This window comes from Archocentrus centrarchus, chromosome 13 (assembly GCF_007364275.1).
Source record: "Archocentrus centrarchus isolate MPI-CPG fArcCen1 chromosome 13, fArcCen1, whole genome shotgun sequence".
Classification (NCBI taxonomy): Eukaryota; Metazoa; Chordata; class Actinopteri; order Cichliformes; family Cichlidae; genus Archocentrus; species Archocentrus centrarchus.
The window spans coordinates 30,590,399-30,608,755 of NC_044358.1; the positions used below are offsets into that span (position 1 = coordinate 30,590,399).

At 39.4% G+C, this 18,357-nt stretch overlaps 1 protein-coding gene across 1 annotated transcript in view; it reads right to left on the minus strand.

The window, feature by feature from the left end:
- grm5b (glutamate receptor, metabotropic 5b) overlaps positions 1-18,357 on the minus strand; it is a 67,275-nt gene that overhangs the window by 36,774 nt on the left and 12,144 nt on the right. Inside the window, exons 5-6 of the mRNA XM_030743861.1 lie at positions 10,477-10,551; positions 9,873-10,047 (exon numbers count right to left, since the gene is read on the minus strand). Coding sequence (XP_030599721.1) covers positions 9,873-10,047; positions 10,477-10,551 — 250 coding nt within the window. The remainder of the gene's footprint in view (positions 1-9,872; positions 10,048-10,476; positions 10,552-18,357) is intronic.

The following is an 18,357-nucleotide window of genomic DNA, read 5'->3' on the forward strand; positions in this document are numbered from 1 at the left end:
GCTTTTGCAGACTCATAGAGTCACCCTGCTGTGAAGTACTGCTGCCATGTTCTATTAAAACAAATCTCAAAACAGACTCTTCTTATGTACTGTATCTTTTAATGTAAATTGATGCACTACATGCATGTTTTATGTTTATGGAATATTATTCAAGATGAATAAAGTTTGTTGACTACTTAAATCTTTCTCTTTATTAGGAACAAAATGAAATATTGTTGCAAAACACTGAAACAAACAGGACAGGACACAGCCTTTGTAAAGGGTTTTGTGGTTCTAGTCTTCCTCTAATTTCTGATTTGTTCAGATTCACTGGACACTTTATTAGGTACACCTTGCTAGTACTGGGCTGGACTGCCTTAATTCTTCATGGCATAGATTCAACAAGGCCCTGAGAGATTTATTCAGTTTGGCTGAGGTGTTGAAACAACACTCAGTTGGTACAAAGGGGGCCAAAGGGTGCCAAGAAAATAAACCCCAACATCATTAAACCACCAGCAGCCTGAACCATTGATAAGAGGCAGGATGGAGCCATGCTTTCATTTTGTTTACACCAAATTCTGACCCTACCACCTGAATGCTCCAGCAGAAATCATAACATTTTTCCATACTTCTATTGTCCAATTTTGTTGAACCTGTGTGAAATGCCCCCTCAGTTTATTTTTCTTAGCTGACATCCAGTGTGGTCTTCTGCTGCTGTGGCCCATATGCATTAAGGCTGGATGTGTTGTGCTCTTCTGCACACCTCGGTTGTAACAAGTAGTTATCTGGTTTACTGTTGCCTTCCTATCAGCTCGACACATTCTGGCCTTTCTCCTCTGATCGACTGATCAACAAAGGATTTTCACCAAGAGAAGTGCCGCTCACTGGATGTTTTTTCTTTTTTGGGGTCATTCTGTGTAAACCCTAGAGACAGTTGTGTTGAAAAATCCTAGTAGATCAGCAGTTTCTGATCTGGCACATTTTTGCCTCATTCTGATGCTCAATTTGAACTTCAGCAAGCCATTTTGATCATTTCTGCATGCCTGAATACACTGAATTGTTGCCATGTGATTGATATTTGTATTAACAAGCAGCTGAATAGGTATACCTAACAAAGTGGCCACTGGGTGGATGTACTTTTTGTGATTACCCTGGATATCTGGAGCCAATCCCAAGGATCCATATTAGGATGGATCGGATATGTTTTATGATTTTAGCAGGTGCTGACTGTAATTTTTACTGGGTGAAATGGTAAGCGTATTAAGGCGTAGACTGTCATTACTCAGAATTAGTTCACAAGTAAAACTTCAATGCTGTGAAGTTTGTGTATGTAGAAGTGTCATACCTGAATAACTGCAAATAGGCAGGGTGAGTCTGTGGCTTCAAATTGTCCCTAGAATGGCAAGTTTTCAATTTCAGGTGTTACTCTGAACAACAGTGAAGCTGCTGTCCTTGATATGGCTTAAGGTGTTTCTACTCAACTAAAAAAAAAAATCATTCATGAGGAAAACCCAGACAGAGAATATAAAAGCAGGGCACAAAGAAAGTCTCAAAAAGTGAGGAGCATGACAAAGAGGGAAGGAAGCAAGACGGCCAAGCAATAGAAGCAGGTAGAGACAGACAGATAAAGACGGGGAACAGCGTGTGAGTTGAATAAAAAAAATTCTGTGATGTTGGGTAGTTTCATGCAACAGCCTTTTGATCGGCTGTCTTAGCGGAATTCACCCAAACTGACAACAGAAAATGGAAGCTAAGGCAGAGTTTTATTGGATTTTATAAAGTGAAGTTATACACCTGCTGACAGAGCTCTTTGATATGCGGTTGACACTTTTGACACAACGGAATGAAAAGATCCAAGGCTCTTTGGTTTATGAATTTCTTCCATTGTCAAATTCACAGGGAAACTTTTGATGTGGTTACAACAAAAGACCGTCAGTGACAGTGATGAAAACAGGACGCTTGCTTTAAAAATTCAAATATCATGAAAGATGTTTCAACAAATATGCATATTTGTCCAATACCATACAGGGTGGATTAGAAAAAAGTGTTGTTATTCTCTTCAAGCAGCGTTTAAGGAATACCTGTCAGCTGGACCTGAACGGCTAGCTAAATGTGTCAGTTTGTCTATTAACAGTCAAACAGCCGTGGGTGAGTCAAGTGGTCACGGCTAGTTCTGAGGCACTGTAAAAACAGTTGGACAGAGAGGAGCAAAGAGCGATTTATTTGAATTGCGGTTTGAAATATAATCTATAATGTTATTGCACCTCATTACAGTAATAATTGTTTAAGGTTAGCCTTTTTTGCTTTCTTTATTTTCTGTCATATATACAGTTACAATGATGGATGCTCATATTAAACATGGCCAAAGTTTAAAATGTAAATAATGCAGGTATGAGGCAAGAGTTACAATTTAAAAAATTTGAGGAAATCGGACAAGTGGAAGACAAAAATAATAAGTGTCTGGTCTAAAAAACTACCTACAGCAGATGAACAGTATCTGAAAGTCATGTCCTTTAGACAAAGGGAAACAATCCAGCAAAGACCTGACACATCTACTGCTCACTGAAGCCTCATCAGAAATGGTCTCAGTGGAAAGGTGGCTGTCAAGAACTCATTCTTAAGGAAGGGAAATGGGGAGAAACGGCTGAGGTATGCCACATTACCCAAGAACTGGACTGAAAATTAGTGGCAACAGGTCTGATGGAGTGATGAATCCAAATTTGAAAAAATTGGTTAATTAAGTATGGAGGAGGTCAGGAGAGAGGCACAAAAGTACTCTAAGTACAGCCATCTGTAAAACACGGTGGAGGTTCAGCCAGTGGTGTTGGGGATCTTGTCGAAATTGATGGAATTATGAACACAGATTTTGATCCACCATGCAACGTATCTGGAAAGCATCTGATTGGAAACTGTCTCATTTTTCAGCATGACAATGATCCCAAACACACTGCCAGTGCAGTAAAAGCATATCTGGATAGAAAAACAAACAATGGAACAGCATCAGTCGTGGATTGGCCTCCCCAGAGCCTGGAACTCAACATTACTGAAGCAGTGTGAGATCATCTTGACCGAGGACAGAACAAAAGGCAGCCAACATCCAAAGAAGAGCTTTGAATGTCCTTCAAGAAGCCTAGAGGACTATTCCTGAAATTACACAAAAGCTGTCTAAAAGAGTTCAGGCTGTGCTGGAGAATAAAGGTGGTTACACCAAATATTTGCACACATTTCAAATATTACTGACATATTTCCTATTTTCCTAGAAAAATATAAAGAAATGAGGGGTGGCTTGAGACGTTTGCACAATGATCAGTACGAACAAACTGCATAAAATAACAAACTAAAGGAAGAGAGGACAGGGCTTCAGTGCTCTACAGACCAGCTTTTAGTTTTTTCTGTAAATTGAAATTGCTGCAATTAGAGCACTGGCTAAACATTCACATTTCACATACAGATGGACATCATCACTGCTCCAAGGAACATTTTTTTTTCTTTTTTTAATTAAAAGTGTTTGATAGGTTAGTGATTAGACTCCAACTTAGGAAACATTCTCTTCAAAGAAAGAGAATAATTCAGCCATAAAGCTAGATGCTCCTGATACCTCAAATGTGAGTCATTAGAATAGCTTTTCCCCTGTTAAATTTTTTAATCCACGTGTCAACAGTTTACTCTGGGTTAAGAACATACTGTATGTGTTTACATGCCTGTTTGAACGTGTCTCTCAGTGAACCAACACAGAGAAACTGCAGAACACCTTTGCACACAAAACCTTTGCACAGCAGAGAGATCACTCACTGTCACATGCAGCTGTATGCATGCACATTCACACACACTGTAGAAAAATAAACGCTACTGACGCATAATCACGCATGTGGTAATGCACATGAAAAACAAAGGTCTCTCTTTCTCTCCCTCTCCTCCTCTTTTCATCCTCCCATCATTCATTACAACATATTCCCTTGTGTCTAATTATCATGTGTCTTTTATTGCAAAGCTTTAAAAAGAAACATCAGAATTAATTTCTATCGTTTTGCCAATTAAATTACATGAAACACCTCTTGTTTTAATCAAGGGTTAATTAACATGATACTAGAAAACATTACACAGCTCCATAACCACTAACAGACTGGAACTTGTGCTTGCATGAGTGTGTATATCAGCATCTGTGGGTGTCAACATGTAAATGTGTGTGTTTGTAAGGGCAGATATATCCCAAGTGCAGCGGTGATGCGTAAATTACATTCCTACTGAGAGATTTTCTTTTTATGTGTAACAAGAAATCTTTTATACCCTGATATATGAAAGACACACACACACACACACACACACACACACACACACACACACACACACACACACACAAACACACACACACAGTGCGCTCTCTGCTCTGCCCTCAACTGCTAATCTCTCCTCTCTTCAATCACAGTCTCCTTTCTTCCTTCTGAATCGCTTCTTCCCCTCCTCGCTCTGTTTTCCTTCTCTGCTCTCACCATTTCTTTGGTCTCATCTCACGACTATACAGGTGCACAATCCACTAAAACCCAGTTGTGAATGCAGGCTGCTTTGAGTCACTCAAACATTTTACCATGCAATGCCTTTTTTTCCCCCCCTCCATTTCTCTTAATCTACAACAGAGAAATGTAGGGCCTTCATCGACAGCTGGGGTGTGAAGCGGGACACTGCAGGGCCTCTACGCACGATTGAACTGTGAACTGTATAAAATTGATCTTATCTTGCTACAAAGCAATGTTCTGCTTTGAAAGATTGGCTCCTAATGTCACATCGACACTTACCACCCAACTAAACATGGTGGGGTGGTATGTCCTGGTGCCAGAGGACACTTGCAGAGGTCCCAGCCCCTGTCAGAGCTTTTCTCAAGAGGGAACTACACAATATCAGGCAGGTGATTTTGATGTTGTGGTTGAATGGTATAGATCACACTGTTAAACTGAGAAATGCAAGCAGCTGGATTCAAAGGGAAACAGCATCAGAGAGTGGGAGAGGTCAAAATAAAGCCAGAAATTAGTGGGGCAAAAATAGTGAACTGAGAGAAGATAAGAAAAGAGAAAGAGTATGAATAGCTGTGGGAAAGGATCTGGACAAAAGATTTATGGGAGTAAAAGTACTGTGAATATAAGAAATGTATTGAAATAACCATCAAAATTATCAACAACCCAGCTTTTAACAGCACTCAAAGCAGTTAGAGACAATATCAATGACAGACCACAGAAAACCTCAGAATACAAACACATCCACTGACAGTCACACACACACAGATATATAGATGCACCCACGCAATCACATAGCCATTCATAAACACATGCGCATGCGCCACATATCACCCCAGCTGCTATGCTGGATTCATCCAAATATGGTTGGGGATATTTCCATGGCAACAGCAGGCAGAAGGGGTGCAGACTCGTGCGGGATGATCTCCAGAGAGACTCTGCTTTTTGACTTTTTGATTCAAACTATTCTCTTTCAATTCATTCAGCAGCATATGAGCCTTTTCAGCACGGTCAGAGAGGCTGCCTCTTGTGGAAATACAGACAAGCCAGCATTGGTTACACGTTGGCTGACACAGTTATTCACTGCAGCACTGCTTGGACCGCAAGCCTTCAAAAAATTTTGAAGCATTTTCATTTTTAGTTTCTAACCAGTACTCTCTTGGGGGGGGGGGGGGGGGGGGGGGGGGGTGCTAAACAATATGAACATTATAACCAATGTTTCCTGAAATGTGGTGTAACAAATAACAGAGAGGCAGTAATTGAGAGGCAAACATATCAAAGTATAATAGCCGACCATAAAATGCCAAACCTTTTACTAAAGTGGTGGCTGAAACTGGTTTGTTGGTGGCTGTCACTAAAAAGACTTCATCTGAATTTTTAGAGGAGATGGTGTTTTACTTGAAGACAAATAGGAGGCTATTAAAGTTGACAGAGAGAAAAACTGATGCCATGACAGAATGTGCTTTTATGTGTATGTGTGTGTGTCTCTGAGGTGAGCGTGCGGGAGTGTCTGTGTGCGCCGTGTGGCTATAGATATTTATCTCAGCCCAGCTATTCATTAATGGGTTTGTAGCCCTCTGGCACCATTAGGAATTATAGAAGAGAAGCAATATTCAGATGCAGGAAGGAGCGTCTCTGGGTCTACATTATGCTGCCTGTGTGTGTGTGTGCATGTGTGAGTTTGCATGTGTGTCTGTGTGTATGTGTGTGTGTGTGTGTGAGTGTGTGAGAGAGACACATTAGTTTTCTTGTGATGTGATAGTTAGCCCCAGGACCTGATGTAGGTATTTAGATTATAGGAGGAAGAAGAAGATAAAAATGATAAAATCAGAAAAGCACTTAAATTAAGCAACACTTGAGGATAAAACTGGCAAAATATAAATTGCAATTTTTATGTAAAATCACTGAACTGAACTACTGAACTGAGCAGTTCCTAACAAATGCAAATTGTAGTATGTAGTACATAGCATATAGGAATCTAGCCTAGCGGTAGTACAGTCTGACAATGAGAAGGGCTGAGAGGTTCATACTGATTTTACTGACTCTGGAAAAAAAGTAGACACGGAATTAATGAACCAGACAATCTTTTAGGTAATGACACAGTGAGAAATAAATTACAGACTATCAATTTGTTCACATTAAATTCATTTCATGTGGCACGTAGCTTATTTGAACAATATAAATATGGAATCAAGAGATCCTGTGGTAGTCCATGCTTATCTGCCCTTCATAAACCTGCTTTATCATCGTCTGTGTGATTCTGCGGTACTGTAATTATCCTGGCGTTACACACCTGTCTTCCCAACTGGGTTAATCAAAAGTTCCTTCCACAGACTTCCAGTTAGCAGGGCACCCACCCGTGGCCATTTCCAATTTACAACTGCAGTTCATTTATGATACTGATCCTGAGGAAGGCTTGTTTTCAATTAACTGACCAAATCAAAACAGACTGGTTGAATTTTAGTCCTGACGGCCTCTGCTGAATAAAGAATAACTCTCCATTCAACATTTGGCACTAATATGCAAAAAATACATAAAACATAAAATAAGCCTGTGCACACCAGCCAATTTTGTTCTTACCACCACTTTTAAGTTAGTGAATCAAATCCATACAAAAGAATTACTAAGCAAATTGAAACTAAGTAGAGTGAAAAATTTGAGGATGCTACGAATGCTGTGTCTCCTGAGAATGTGACTCAGGTTAAAAAAAAAAAAAAAGAAGCAGCTTGCCATTAAAGTTGCTGTGAATGAAAGAATAACAGAGCAGAAGAGAAAGAGTCAGATGGAGGACATAAACCACATGATCTCCACAGTTACTGGACAAGCATCAGTAAGCAGGACATTGCCAAGAAATTAAAATGACAATGATAACATCCAGCAAGGATAAAAGGGAGTAATTTTCATGGTTATTTAATACACTGGTAAAACAATGGTTTTAAAGACCGTTCACACTGGGAGTACTCGTGATTTGCAGCAGAGTATGACCAAATTCAGGTAAGAAAACAATGATGAATCACATATTTGTGTGTGAAACATTAGTATGTACAGTTTGCGAATGAGGCCTTTTGCTGCTGTTAATGTTATTTTCTCTCTTGGAAGTTCTGTGGAAATTATCCATCAAACTCTTTATATTATAAACAGTCAGACCTAACGAAGCGCTTATCCCCTGACAAGATATCAAAGTTACGACTGATTAAGTCCTTTAATTCAGTGAGAACAGCATATTCCTGCCTGTTTTATGATCATTCGCTCTCTTTACTGCGCTTCAGTCTCTAACGGCAGACTGAGCACAGTATAAGACTTTACCTCATACAGACAGCGACGACGATTTCGATGAGGAGGATGATGATGAGTGAGATGATAATGGGCATCAAGGTGGTGATGACAACAAATATGATGCGGGGTATGATGATTTAGTTAAACAGCACAGATCACTGGGGGGAAAGTAGAACAGAGTTGAAAACAGTTATGTTTGTGGTATTTTAATTTTAATCCCATCATATTGCTTCCAATATATTCAAAAAGCTATTTTATTTTCTTTGCACATTGGCTGGCATAGGTGCTAAAATCATTATTCATCTTATGTTAATCAACAGTTGGCATGGCAACCAAAACTCAAGAGGCTTAGAAGCAACTTTCATACAGTCACATGTAGCCATGCACACACACGCACACACACACACACACACACACACACACACACACACACACACACACACACGTGCAGATGAAGATAAAAACTGTTCATTTGTAGATACAAATTAATTGTATCTGCATGAAAAGGGAGCAATGTCTCTAACTGTGTACACTGGGTGTTTCATTCCATATGGGTAGTTATCATAGTTCAGTATTTTTCCCTACTCCCGATGCAAAAATGTAGCCTTTTCACTAACTACTCTTTGTTTTTTTTATGGTTTGCTTGTTCATTATTAACTGTTCATATTTTATTTCAAAATTAATACAATTTAAGAAATACCTCAAACAAGAGTTAGAAAGCAGCTGTTTCTGTATATGATGATGCAGCCTGTGGCAGAGACAGAGACTTTCTAATTTATTCGAATTACAAGAGTCCAATTAGAAAAGGGGAAATGTCGGTCAAATTACAGTGGTTGTATTATGCTCAACATTCATTTGCATTAAGGTACTTCTTAAATTGTGTTTCAAAATTTAGAAGAGATGCTTGATTTTTTGTTTGTTTGTTTGTTTTTTAATTTGGGAAATATTGAGCAAATATGGTTCAATCAGTCACAACCAGCTGGGGATATGTACAAAGCTGCTGGTCAAAAACCAGCAGGTTGATGTTACTTTGAAGCACAGACTGTGCTTTGAAGTCCAATAATCAGCAGCAGGATGCACAATTTATGCAAAAAAAAAAAAAAAACTGGGTAGAAACTAGTATATATTTACCAGATGGGGTCTTATTAAATGTCCACAACTGTGGGACTACAATGGTTATCACTGACACTTAATCTTCTGATTATGTTCACAGTTAATCAACTGATATCTAAACATGTAAAAACTGTGGGACAGAATCATCCCAATCACCTACAGTGCAACATGAATTCATTAAAAGTCCAAATTCCTTAAAAAAAAAAAAAGATCAGCTGTAATATCAGACAAGGAAAGGCAGGAATCCCTTTAATTTGAAAATATGAAACCAATTAAATTGTTAATTTGTTATCAAAATATTATGTATTGATTGACAAGTATTGATCAGTTATTTACTTGCAGCAACTCTAAATAGGTCTGTGTCTGCAGTTATCAGTAGTTAACAGGATTAGGTTAGAGAAAAGCACAGAGCCACAGCATCTGCTTTGCCAAGGACAAATTTGTATCATTATTTTCAAACTAACTGCTGCTGTTTCTTCTTTCTTTCTTTTTTTTTTTTTTTTTTGATTTATTAATATTGCAGTCTGCACACCCAATGACTAATCTGCTGACAGACAGACACCTCTGGGGCAATGTTTTCTAGCCTTCCTGTCAGTCCGTCAGTTCATAAATGCAAATAAACCTTAAAGGCTAATGAAAAGCAAAATCTTTTTCATATGATAGCATATGCTGAGACTGCATTCTGGCCATAACAACCAATCATTCTTTTTATTTACACATAACCTGTTATGAAACCAAAGCCTGCAGAACTGCAAAGAAAAAACAGAAAACCTCCAATTCCAAAAGCCTTGCCCCTTGGCTACAGCATTAGCCACGGGGCAAGCAAGTAGGATTAGTAACACTGTGGACTGTATACAGACGTGATCAAGAATCCGTTGGTCCACCTGAGTTGCATGTTATAGAGAGTGCAGGGATAAAAGCAGAGATTCATGCTGCTGGGAAAAATCCTATAAAGCCAAGATCTATCAACAGAAATTACATTTCAGCCCTACTAACCTGCCGATGAGAAGAAACTCTCCGACTAGTCCTTGGCGTCTCATAGCCATGAGGATATTACGGACAGTCATGCCTTCACAGAAACAGGCTACTACTCTGGCCTTAGGCAGATGGGCTCTCAGTCTCTCCAGCAGTCGATCAAAGCTCTGCTCTCCGGCATTGCTCCAGATTTTCCCTGTCACAGAAATCCAAACACAGGTCTGTGACTCTCATGTGGCACTCACAATGTAAACATTTCACAAAAAAAAAAATTCAAACCTGAATAACACGATGACTTACAACCTCACCTTCATTATAAAATATTCCTGTTTATTTTGCATTATTTAGTATTTTAAAGGAATTTGAACTTGTGTTTAACAAGTTGTTTGTGTTGACAATATTAGGCTGTCAAACCTAACATTGCCAAAAGCTGTACCAGATGCCTTTACTAGTGCCAAGCAGTACTTTATGTGGGTGATGAACTTCTGCTTTATTGCTTTCAAATCAGTATTAAACTATATACTAACTAAAATTCCATCCAGCCTTTTCCTGACTACTAATTTCTATAATGTTTATGACTCATACTGTTTATTTTACTATGGTTATTTTGACCTGTGTCTCTTACCAGAGTGGGCGATGCAGATGCCCTCCTTGGCTGCCATGTCCTTGAACGCCCCCATTCCACTTTCACCATAGTTCCCTAGAAATCCACAAAAAGGTTTTTAATCTGTTCAGTTTTGAGGTAGAATTACTTGAAACAAGTTTTTTGAAAAGAAGAGGAATGTGTCTCTGCGTCGACAGATGGGAGGACACAGAGAGATAGATGAGTTATTTTCAAATGTCAGGAGAATCAAGTCTAGACATTGTCCGAAGTTGCCCTTTCTCACATTTATCTCACAGCAGGTGAGAGTCCACTTCAGATGAATTCTCACTACTACAAATACAAGTGAAATGATGGGTTGCACAATTTTTATTTATTTATTTTAATTTTGTAGTAGAAAGTTAGCAAGTTAATGCTAATGCTGATCATTTAATGCTGGATTCAACATTCACGCATTTGCATAGACAGACAGACAGATTTGCAGTATATGGTATGCGTCAGATCTCTACCATCATGTTACCATCACAGGTTAATTATGGTTCGATCTCTCCAAAGATTTTTTTTCTAGAACTGTTCAAGCTATGTTTTCTGTCAAACTCTAATCCAGTGGTACTCAAATCCAGGCCTCGTGGCCCAGTGTCTTGCAGGTTTTAGATGTGTCCCTGATCCAACACACCTGAATCAAATGGCTGAATTACCTCCTCAGTATGCAATCAAGTTCTCCAGAGTCCTGCTAATGACTTCTATATTTGACTCAGGTGTATTGAAGCAGAGACACATCTAAAACCTGCAGGACAGTGGGCCACGAGGCCTGGATTTGAGAACCACTGCTCTAATCTGACCTTCTTGTTATTGGGTGTAACCAGTGGTCTACATCTTGTTGTTTATATTCATGAAGACTTTGACACTAATCCGCCTACCTCTTCAAGAGTGTTCTTGACTCATTTAGATGTTTTGAAATTGTTTCCTTAACCATGGAAATAATTCTGTTATTATCCATTTTATTTTCTTCTGTGGTCTTTCAGGCCTTTTTGGTGTTGCTGAACTGGCCAGTTCAGTCCCTCTGTTTAACAATGCTGCAGATTGTTGATTTTGCCACTCCTAATGTTTTTGCCATCTGTCTGATAGGTTTGCTTTTTATTAGTCTAATGATGGCCTCCCTCACTTGCACTCTCATCTCTTTGGGCCTCATATTTAAAATTAAAGTGAAAAGTTATAAAATACAAATTCAACACTTTGAATATATTTCAGACCTCTGAATGTGCAAAAATGGCTGTGACTCCTAAATAGTTGATGCAATTTTTTTTATAAAGTTCCTTGAATCAAAGCTGAAAGTCTGCACTTCAATCACAGCTTGATTGTCTGAAAATCCATTGTGGTGGTGCACAGAGGCAAAACTGCAAAAATTGTCTTAGTCCAACAGATTGTGGGCCTGACTGCAGATAGATAGATGCCTGCCTGCTGAAATTTGTGTCAGAGAAAGCATCTCCCCACTGTGGCACCCCTTTCTTTGCCAGAGAAAGTGGGTGACCTGGAATTTATGCTAATGAAGGGTTGTACACACTGGCAAAGAACATGATAGGATTCCCCCTCTCTAATTTTTCCTCTTCTTCCCTCTTATCTCCTTCCCTTCTCAATGAAGAAAAGATCAAAACTCCCCTCTTTTTTATCACTTTTCATCTCTAATGTTTGCTCCTTCTTATGTGTTTGTAACACATTGCAGCCTAATTAGGTATCATTGATCTGTCCAGCACATAAATTGAAGAGGAGGAAAAAGAAAAGGCCAAAGGAGAAAAGAGGAAGAGAAAAATTACACATAAATTAGAGGTCCCACAGTCCCGGACCAATATGGATCTCACTGTGTGTGTGTGTGTGTGTGTGTGTGTGTGTGTGTGTGTGTGTGTGTGTGTGTGTGTGTGTGTGTGTGTGTGTGTGTGTGTGTGTGTCTGTCTGTAGTCAGGCCAGTCAGTGTGGTGGAGTGAAGTGTAAAGTCCTGTAATTAGTGTCTCAGTGAGAGGAGTGGGAGACAGATGGTACAGACCATCCTTTGACACACACACACATACACACACACACACACACACACACACACACACACACACACACACACACACACACACACACAGTTACCATCATCAAAATCGATAAAGCTTGTAACCTACTTCACTCAGGACTCAACAGGGATTTATGTGCGAGACATCTCGCTCTCTTTTTTTTTTTTCCCTTTCTCTTTCAGTAAGCCTGCCATGGGTCTCTTTATTTCTCTTTTTCTGTGTCTCTCTCTCTGTTACACATTCACTCTTTCTGTTCTACTCAACAATACTAACGCACTGTCAAACAAACACACTGTTGCTCCCCCCCCGCCCCAACAAAACCGGCCCCACACACATACAAGGGCTTCAACTAGGAGCTGTCCTCTCTTTCTCAGCACTGGTTCCAAAACTAACTTGACTACTTATACTTACCAGCCAACACTGGCACACCTTTTGATTTCATTTACACATTATTTGACAAAGACAGTGTTCATTAATGAACAGCAAAATCATGTTTTCATCTGATCTCTATAAAAAGAAACAAAAACCTCCTAGCACTGTTCTCATTTTTGTACCCCTCCACCATTTCCTTCCTCAGTCTTTCCTCATCTGCAGCATTGCCACACTGGAGAGGTCTTCTGCCTTCTGTGAAACACCTGCTCATCAAGCTTTAGCTCCTTCCTTCTCCTCCCCGTCCTCTCAACAGCAGCTAAACAAGCAGTAAAATTCAAGATACACAGACAGGTGGCCCTTTCTTTTCTCCTCTTATTACCCTCCCTCACCCATCCCGAATCCTTCTCAGTTACCATCTTGTCACTCTTCAGGTCTGTTACATGCAAGTTTCCTCACCCTGCCTTCATAGTGTTTTTCTAAATTCCCTCCTAAACAAAATGGAGCAAAATTTAAAAACTGAAGATCTAGTCATCTTCCTTTGGATCGCTCTACTTCTCTTATCTTCTCCCTTTTCTTCTCAAACCCAGCATCACTTCTGGTGGAGTGATGGAGTGCACGTTTTCACATGCATGCTTCAGATTAGCTGACTTTACAATATGTCTTCATTTCTTTCCATGTCATTGTAAGGAATTAATAAATAGGTGCAAAGTCAGTGAGTGTTATGCTAAATTTGTGGCCTTGCTAGTCACACTGTGGGTCTCTTTCTTTTTGCTAAAACTATATGATTTTGAACTGAACCCAATACACAGCTGATATACAGGCTTGGGGAGAAAAAAATTAACTTGGGACGCTGTGTAAAATATAAATAAAAACAGAATGCAATCATTGGCTAATCTCACAAACTCATATTTTATTAACAATAGGTCACAGAAAACATAAATGTTTAAACTGAGACATTTTACTATTTCATAAAAATATTAGCTCATCTTGAATTTGATGGAAGCAACACACCTCAAATATTTTGGTACACGGGCAACAAAAGTGGTACTAAAAAAAACAGCTGAAGGATCATGTTCTAACTAATCGTGTTAATTGGCAACAGGTCGGTAATCTCAGAGAGGGAGAGTTTCTCAGAAGTAAAGCTGGACAGAAGTTCACCAATCTGAAAACAGCTGTGCCTCCAAATTGTGGAAGAATTTCAGAATAATGTCCCTCAATATAGAATTGAAAAGACCTTGAATATCTCATCATCTGCAGTGCATAATATCATCAAAAGATTCCAGGAATCTGGAGAAATCACTGTGCACAAGGGAAAAAGATGAAAATCAAAATTGGATGCTCGCAATCTATGGACCTTCAGGCAGCACTGCATTAAAACAGGCATGATTCTGTCATGGAAATCACTGCATGAACACTCAGGAACGCAGCCCATGTAGTGGGAAGTTCACTGTGCCATCTACAAATGCAGGTTAAAGCTCTATCACACTAAGAAGAAGCCGTATGTGAACGTGATCCAGAAACACTGCCATCTTCTCATTTCCAAAGCCCATTTGAAATGGACTGAGGCAAAATGGATAAATGATCTGTGGCCCCATGAATTCAAATTTGAAATTATTTTTGGAAAACATGAACACCACATCCTCTGGAATAAAGAGGACTGAGCACTATGTTCATGAGCCTACATTGCTGATTCAACTTGCACATCTGGAAAGGGACCATCAATGCTGAAAGGTATATATAGTTTTTACAGCAACACATGCTCACATCCAGATGATGTCTTTGTCTGATATATTGAGATGATAATGCTAAACCATATATGGCATCTAATACAATGGGTTTCATAGCAGAAGAGTCTGGGTGCTGAACTGGCCTGCCTTCAGTCCCGACCTTTCTCCAACTGAAAACATTTGGAGGATCATGAAATGAAAAATATGATAAAGACCACGCAGGACTGTTGAGCAGCTAGAATCCTCTGTCAGACCAGAATGGGAAACTAATATTTTTCTTATAATGGTACATTTTCACCTTTTAAACATTTGTTATGTTTTATATGAGATTTTCAAATTTTCCAAATCTCGTAATTTACTCAGCAGAAATGTTATATTTCCTATACAGATTCCTTCTATTGCATACCAACAATCATTTATTCCCATTAAAAGCATAAGCAGTAGGTCAGACATTTTTCCCTTTTAATGACCATGTAGTTAATACCTCTTCATAAAGTCTGGTCTGAAGAATGTCTGACAAACCACTATAAATAGATTCCCTGAACATGAGTTCTGAAACCTGAGGATAAGCTAGTTTGAGTAGATGTAGTCCTGTGACCCCATGCTCATTAAACCACGGGTTTGGGGACCCATCTAGAAACTGGCCCACTTTGAATCTTCACCCTTAGGCAACACTACCAGATTCAGTCATTCTCTTCTTTCCCATTCATTAAACCTTTCTCTACAATGCCCTTCCTAACCCCCTCCTACTTTCCTCTTCCTCAATCCTGAAAAGACAGAGGAGTTAAATAGGCAAAGACCATGTTTTGTTTCAGAGTCTGAGTGAGAGAAACAATGGCAGAAAGGAGGACAGTGAGAACAGAGGGGGAGACAAAACACAGAGGATGAAAGGGAGAAGCTGCAGTGCCAGGATCAAATGAGCCAATAAAGACAAACAGGGGAAAGAAACAAGAAAAGACAAAATGGGAGTGTGGGTAAAGAGGAAGAGGTGGAGGGAAGGTTGACATCTTGATTTATTGAGAGATTGATCAACTTCTGTTACAGCGCGCCGGGCTGACACATGTCAAATACCATGCCAATAAAACCCATTCAGCTGAATTGGATCGAGGTGAACAGAGGAACACAGGGAAAAATGGAAGAGGGAGGCTGCATAGAGAGAGTGAAACAAAGAAATAAACTCAGTGTGGTGGACGATGATAATGATGATTCTGTCTGTTGAAAGTCACACTGAACATGCCAACCCAACTGCAGCCGTTAGTGTGAATTATCAGACTCACAACAGATTGTGATCATCACGTGAGATTGTACAGAATTTACACACATTTTTTCTGTGTGGTACCCATACATATGATCAATGATGGATGGTGCATTAGGAAAATGCTGACAGTAAATAGTGGGCAGCACCTCCCTTTCCCTCCACAGCATTTAGCGAAGTAGATAAGCATCTTCGGCTACAGGCAGGTCTCCCCGAGGTGCTCTACAAAGGCTTTATTCCAAGAACTGCCAGAGTTTCTGCCACTGTCCCACAGATATCAGCTAAATTAAAATTTCATTTATGTAATGTTTTTTTTTTTTTATTTGGGTGTAAACATTGTATGCAATTGACCCTTCAATTGTCTTGATACTATTTCATCAAATTTTTTGGAACACAGTATATCTGAGGTGCTGCATTGCACATCTATAGTAACAGTCTTATGGTTTTTTTTCCTGCCTCACCTCAGGAATCTGCGGCAAAAGTGCCCAAAAGAAAACCTAATGATGTCTATATAATGAGCTTTTACTACTTCTCTGTTAAGCCTATTTGATGAATTTAAATCAGAATTGGATGAGGTAAATTAAATTCTAGCGCAACTAGAAGTCACTGTGTGTCAGTGGGAGTTGGATTTGAAAAATCTGTAACATTTGACGTTTGAAGAACAGACATCAATGTATTCACAAAAGAACAAGCACCCATTAAACCTGAGTTATGGAGAGAACCTGTTATTTTGCATTAGAGGTTGTGGAAAAGTGCTTGGCTCTGGAGTTCTTACATCTATCACAAGCATTGATTTTAGCAATGCAATCACAACTGAAAAGACATTCTGTCAGGCCCAGAGAGACTTGTCTGCATTACAGGACCAACAAACAGTAATAAAATCAACATATTACATGCACAAATACAGTGATGCACCTTATATCCTCCCACTGAGAAAAGAGAAAAAAAAAAATCAGTATTTCATTACTTCAATGTAATGACTTTGCTGATATTCCATGTATTCCAGTATCTTGCATATCACTTTCCCCTGTCTTTTGCCTCCAGATGCAAAATTTTAATGCAGAGATTTAATGAGTCTCTGTAACACCCAACAACAGTACCACCAATCTTTTTCTGAATCTTCAGCTCCTTTATGCTCTCTTATCTATTGTAGGCACTCCACATCCTAACACACACACACACACACACACACACACACACACACACACACACACACACACACACACACACACACACACATTGCACTCGGTCTTCTGATGTTGTCTGGCATTATTATCATTGGTTCCCACATTTTCTCTTCCCCAGTTGTTCCCTATACCCAATTCATCTTGCTCCTTTTTTATGATAAATCTTTCAATTCCTTTATTTTTCCTGAATTTTCTCCCCACCACCACCTTCCAAGTCTTGCCCCTTCTGTTCTCCATTGCCTTTTCCATCTCTTGCCTTTTTTGTCCATTCTCTCTTCCGTCTCACTAATTATTTTGTTCATGTTTTGTGTTTAAGATGGCAGAATCTGACCCAGTTCCAAGGTCAAACCAGTTCCAAGGTCAAACTATGTTAAACTGTGTAACTGAAAAGACTGGTATTTTCCCCACACATAAGAATCCCCAAACACTCTCTCAAGCACAAATTTCTATGTAAATGTTGATAATATCGTGTAGATTTCCCATGTGCTGCCAGAACAGTCCTGACTCTGGGGGTGTCATGTGGTATCTGGCACCAGGACGTCAGCAGCAAATCCTCTGGGTCCTGTGGTCCGTGCAATGGGGCTTCTGTGAATCAGGTTTGTTCCAGTGCATCCAGCAGACTCTAGATCAGAGCAGGATGTGGGCAGTTTGGAGGTTTGATCAATCTTTTGCACTCTTTGTTGCGTTTCTTGCCCTGTTTTTAAGGGTTTTTTGCTGTGTATTGAGGCACACTATCCTGTTGGAGAAGACTGTTACCATAAGGGGCTCTCGTATAGTCGGCAACAATGTTTAGGTGGGTGGTACATGTCAAAGTAATACATTTATATGAATGCCAGGACCCAAGGCTTCTGTACATAACACTGGCTTGTAATGAGATGACCAGTGTATTCAATTTACCTGTCAGTGGTTTATACTGCTCATCTGTGTACATGCTCCTATAACATTATAGGTAAGGCCACAAATGCACACTCATTAGAAGGGAAACACAAATGCCACACATACACACCATACTGTTCTAAATATGCGGGGTGATTTGTCTGTAGCTTTTCATTTACATAAACAAATTCTGACAGATTTATAAATATGTCTCAACATCTGTGAATAAAATCCCTTTTCAGTTTCAGTGGAGGAGAACTAAAGCAAATAAGGATTTCATTTCACGAGGTTTTACTAGAATCAATCAATGTTACCAGGGTTCAGTGAGTCATATGCTCACTCTTGCTCAATCAGCTTTAACACAGCCCTACAGTATAAGCAGGTGTGAGAGAAATTTATAGTGTATGAAAGTCATTTAGGCACACTAGCGCAAA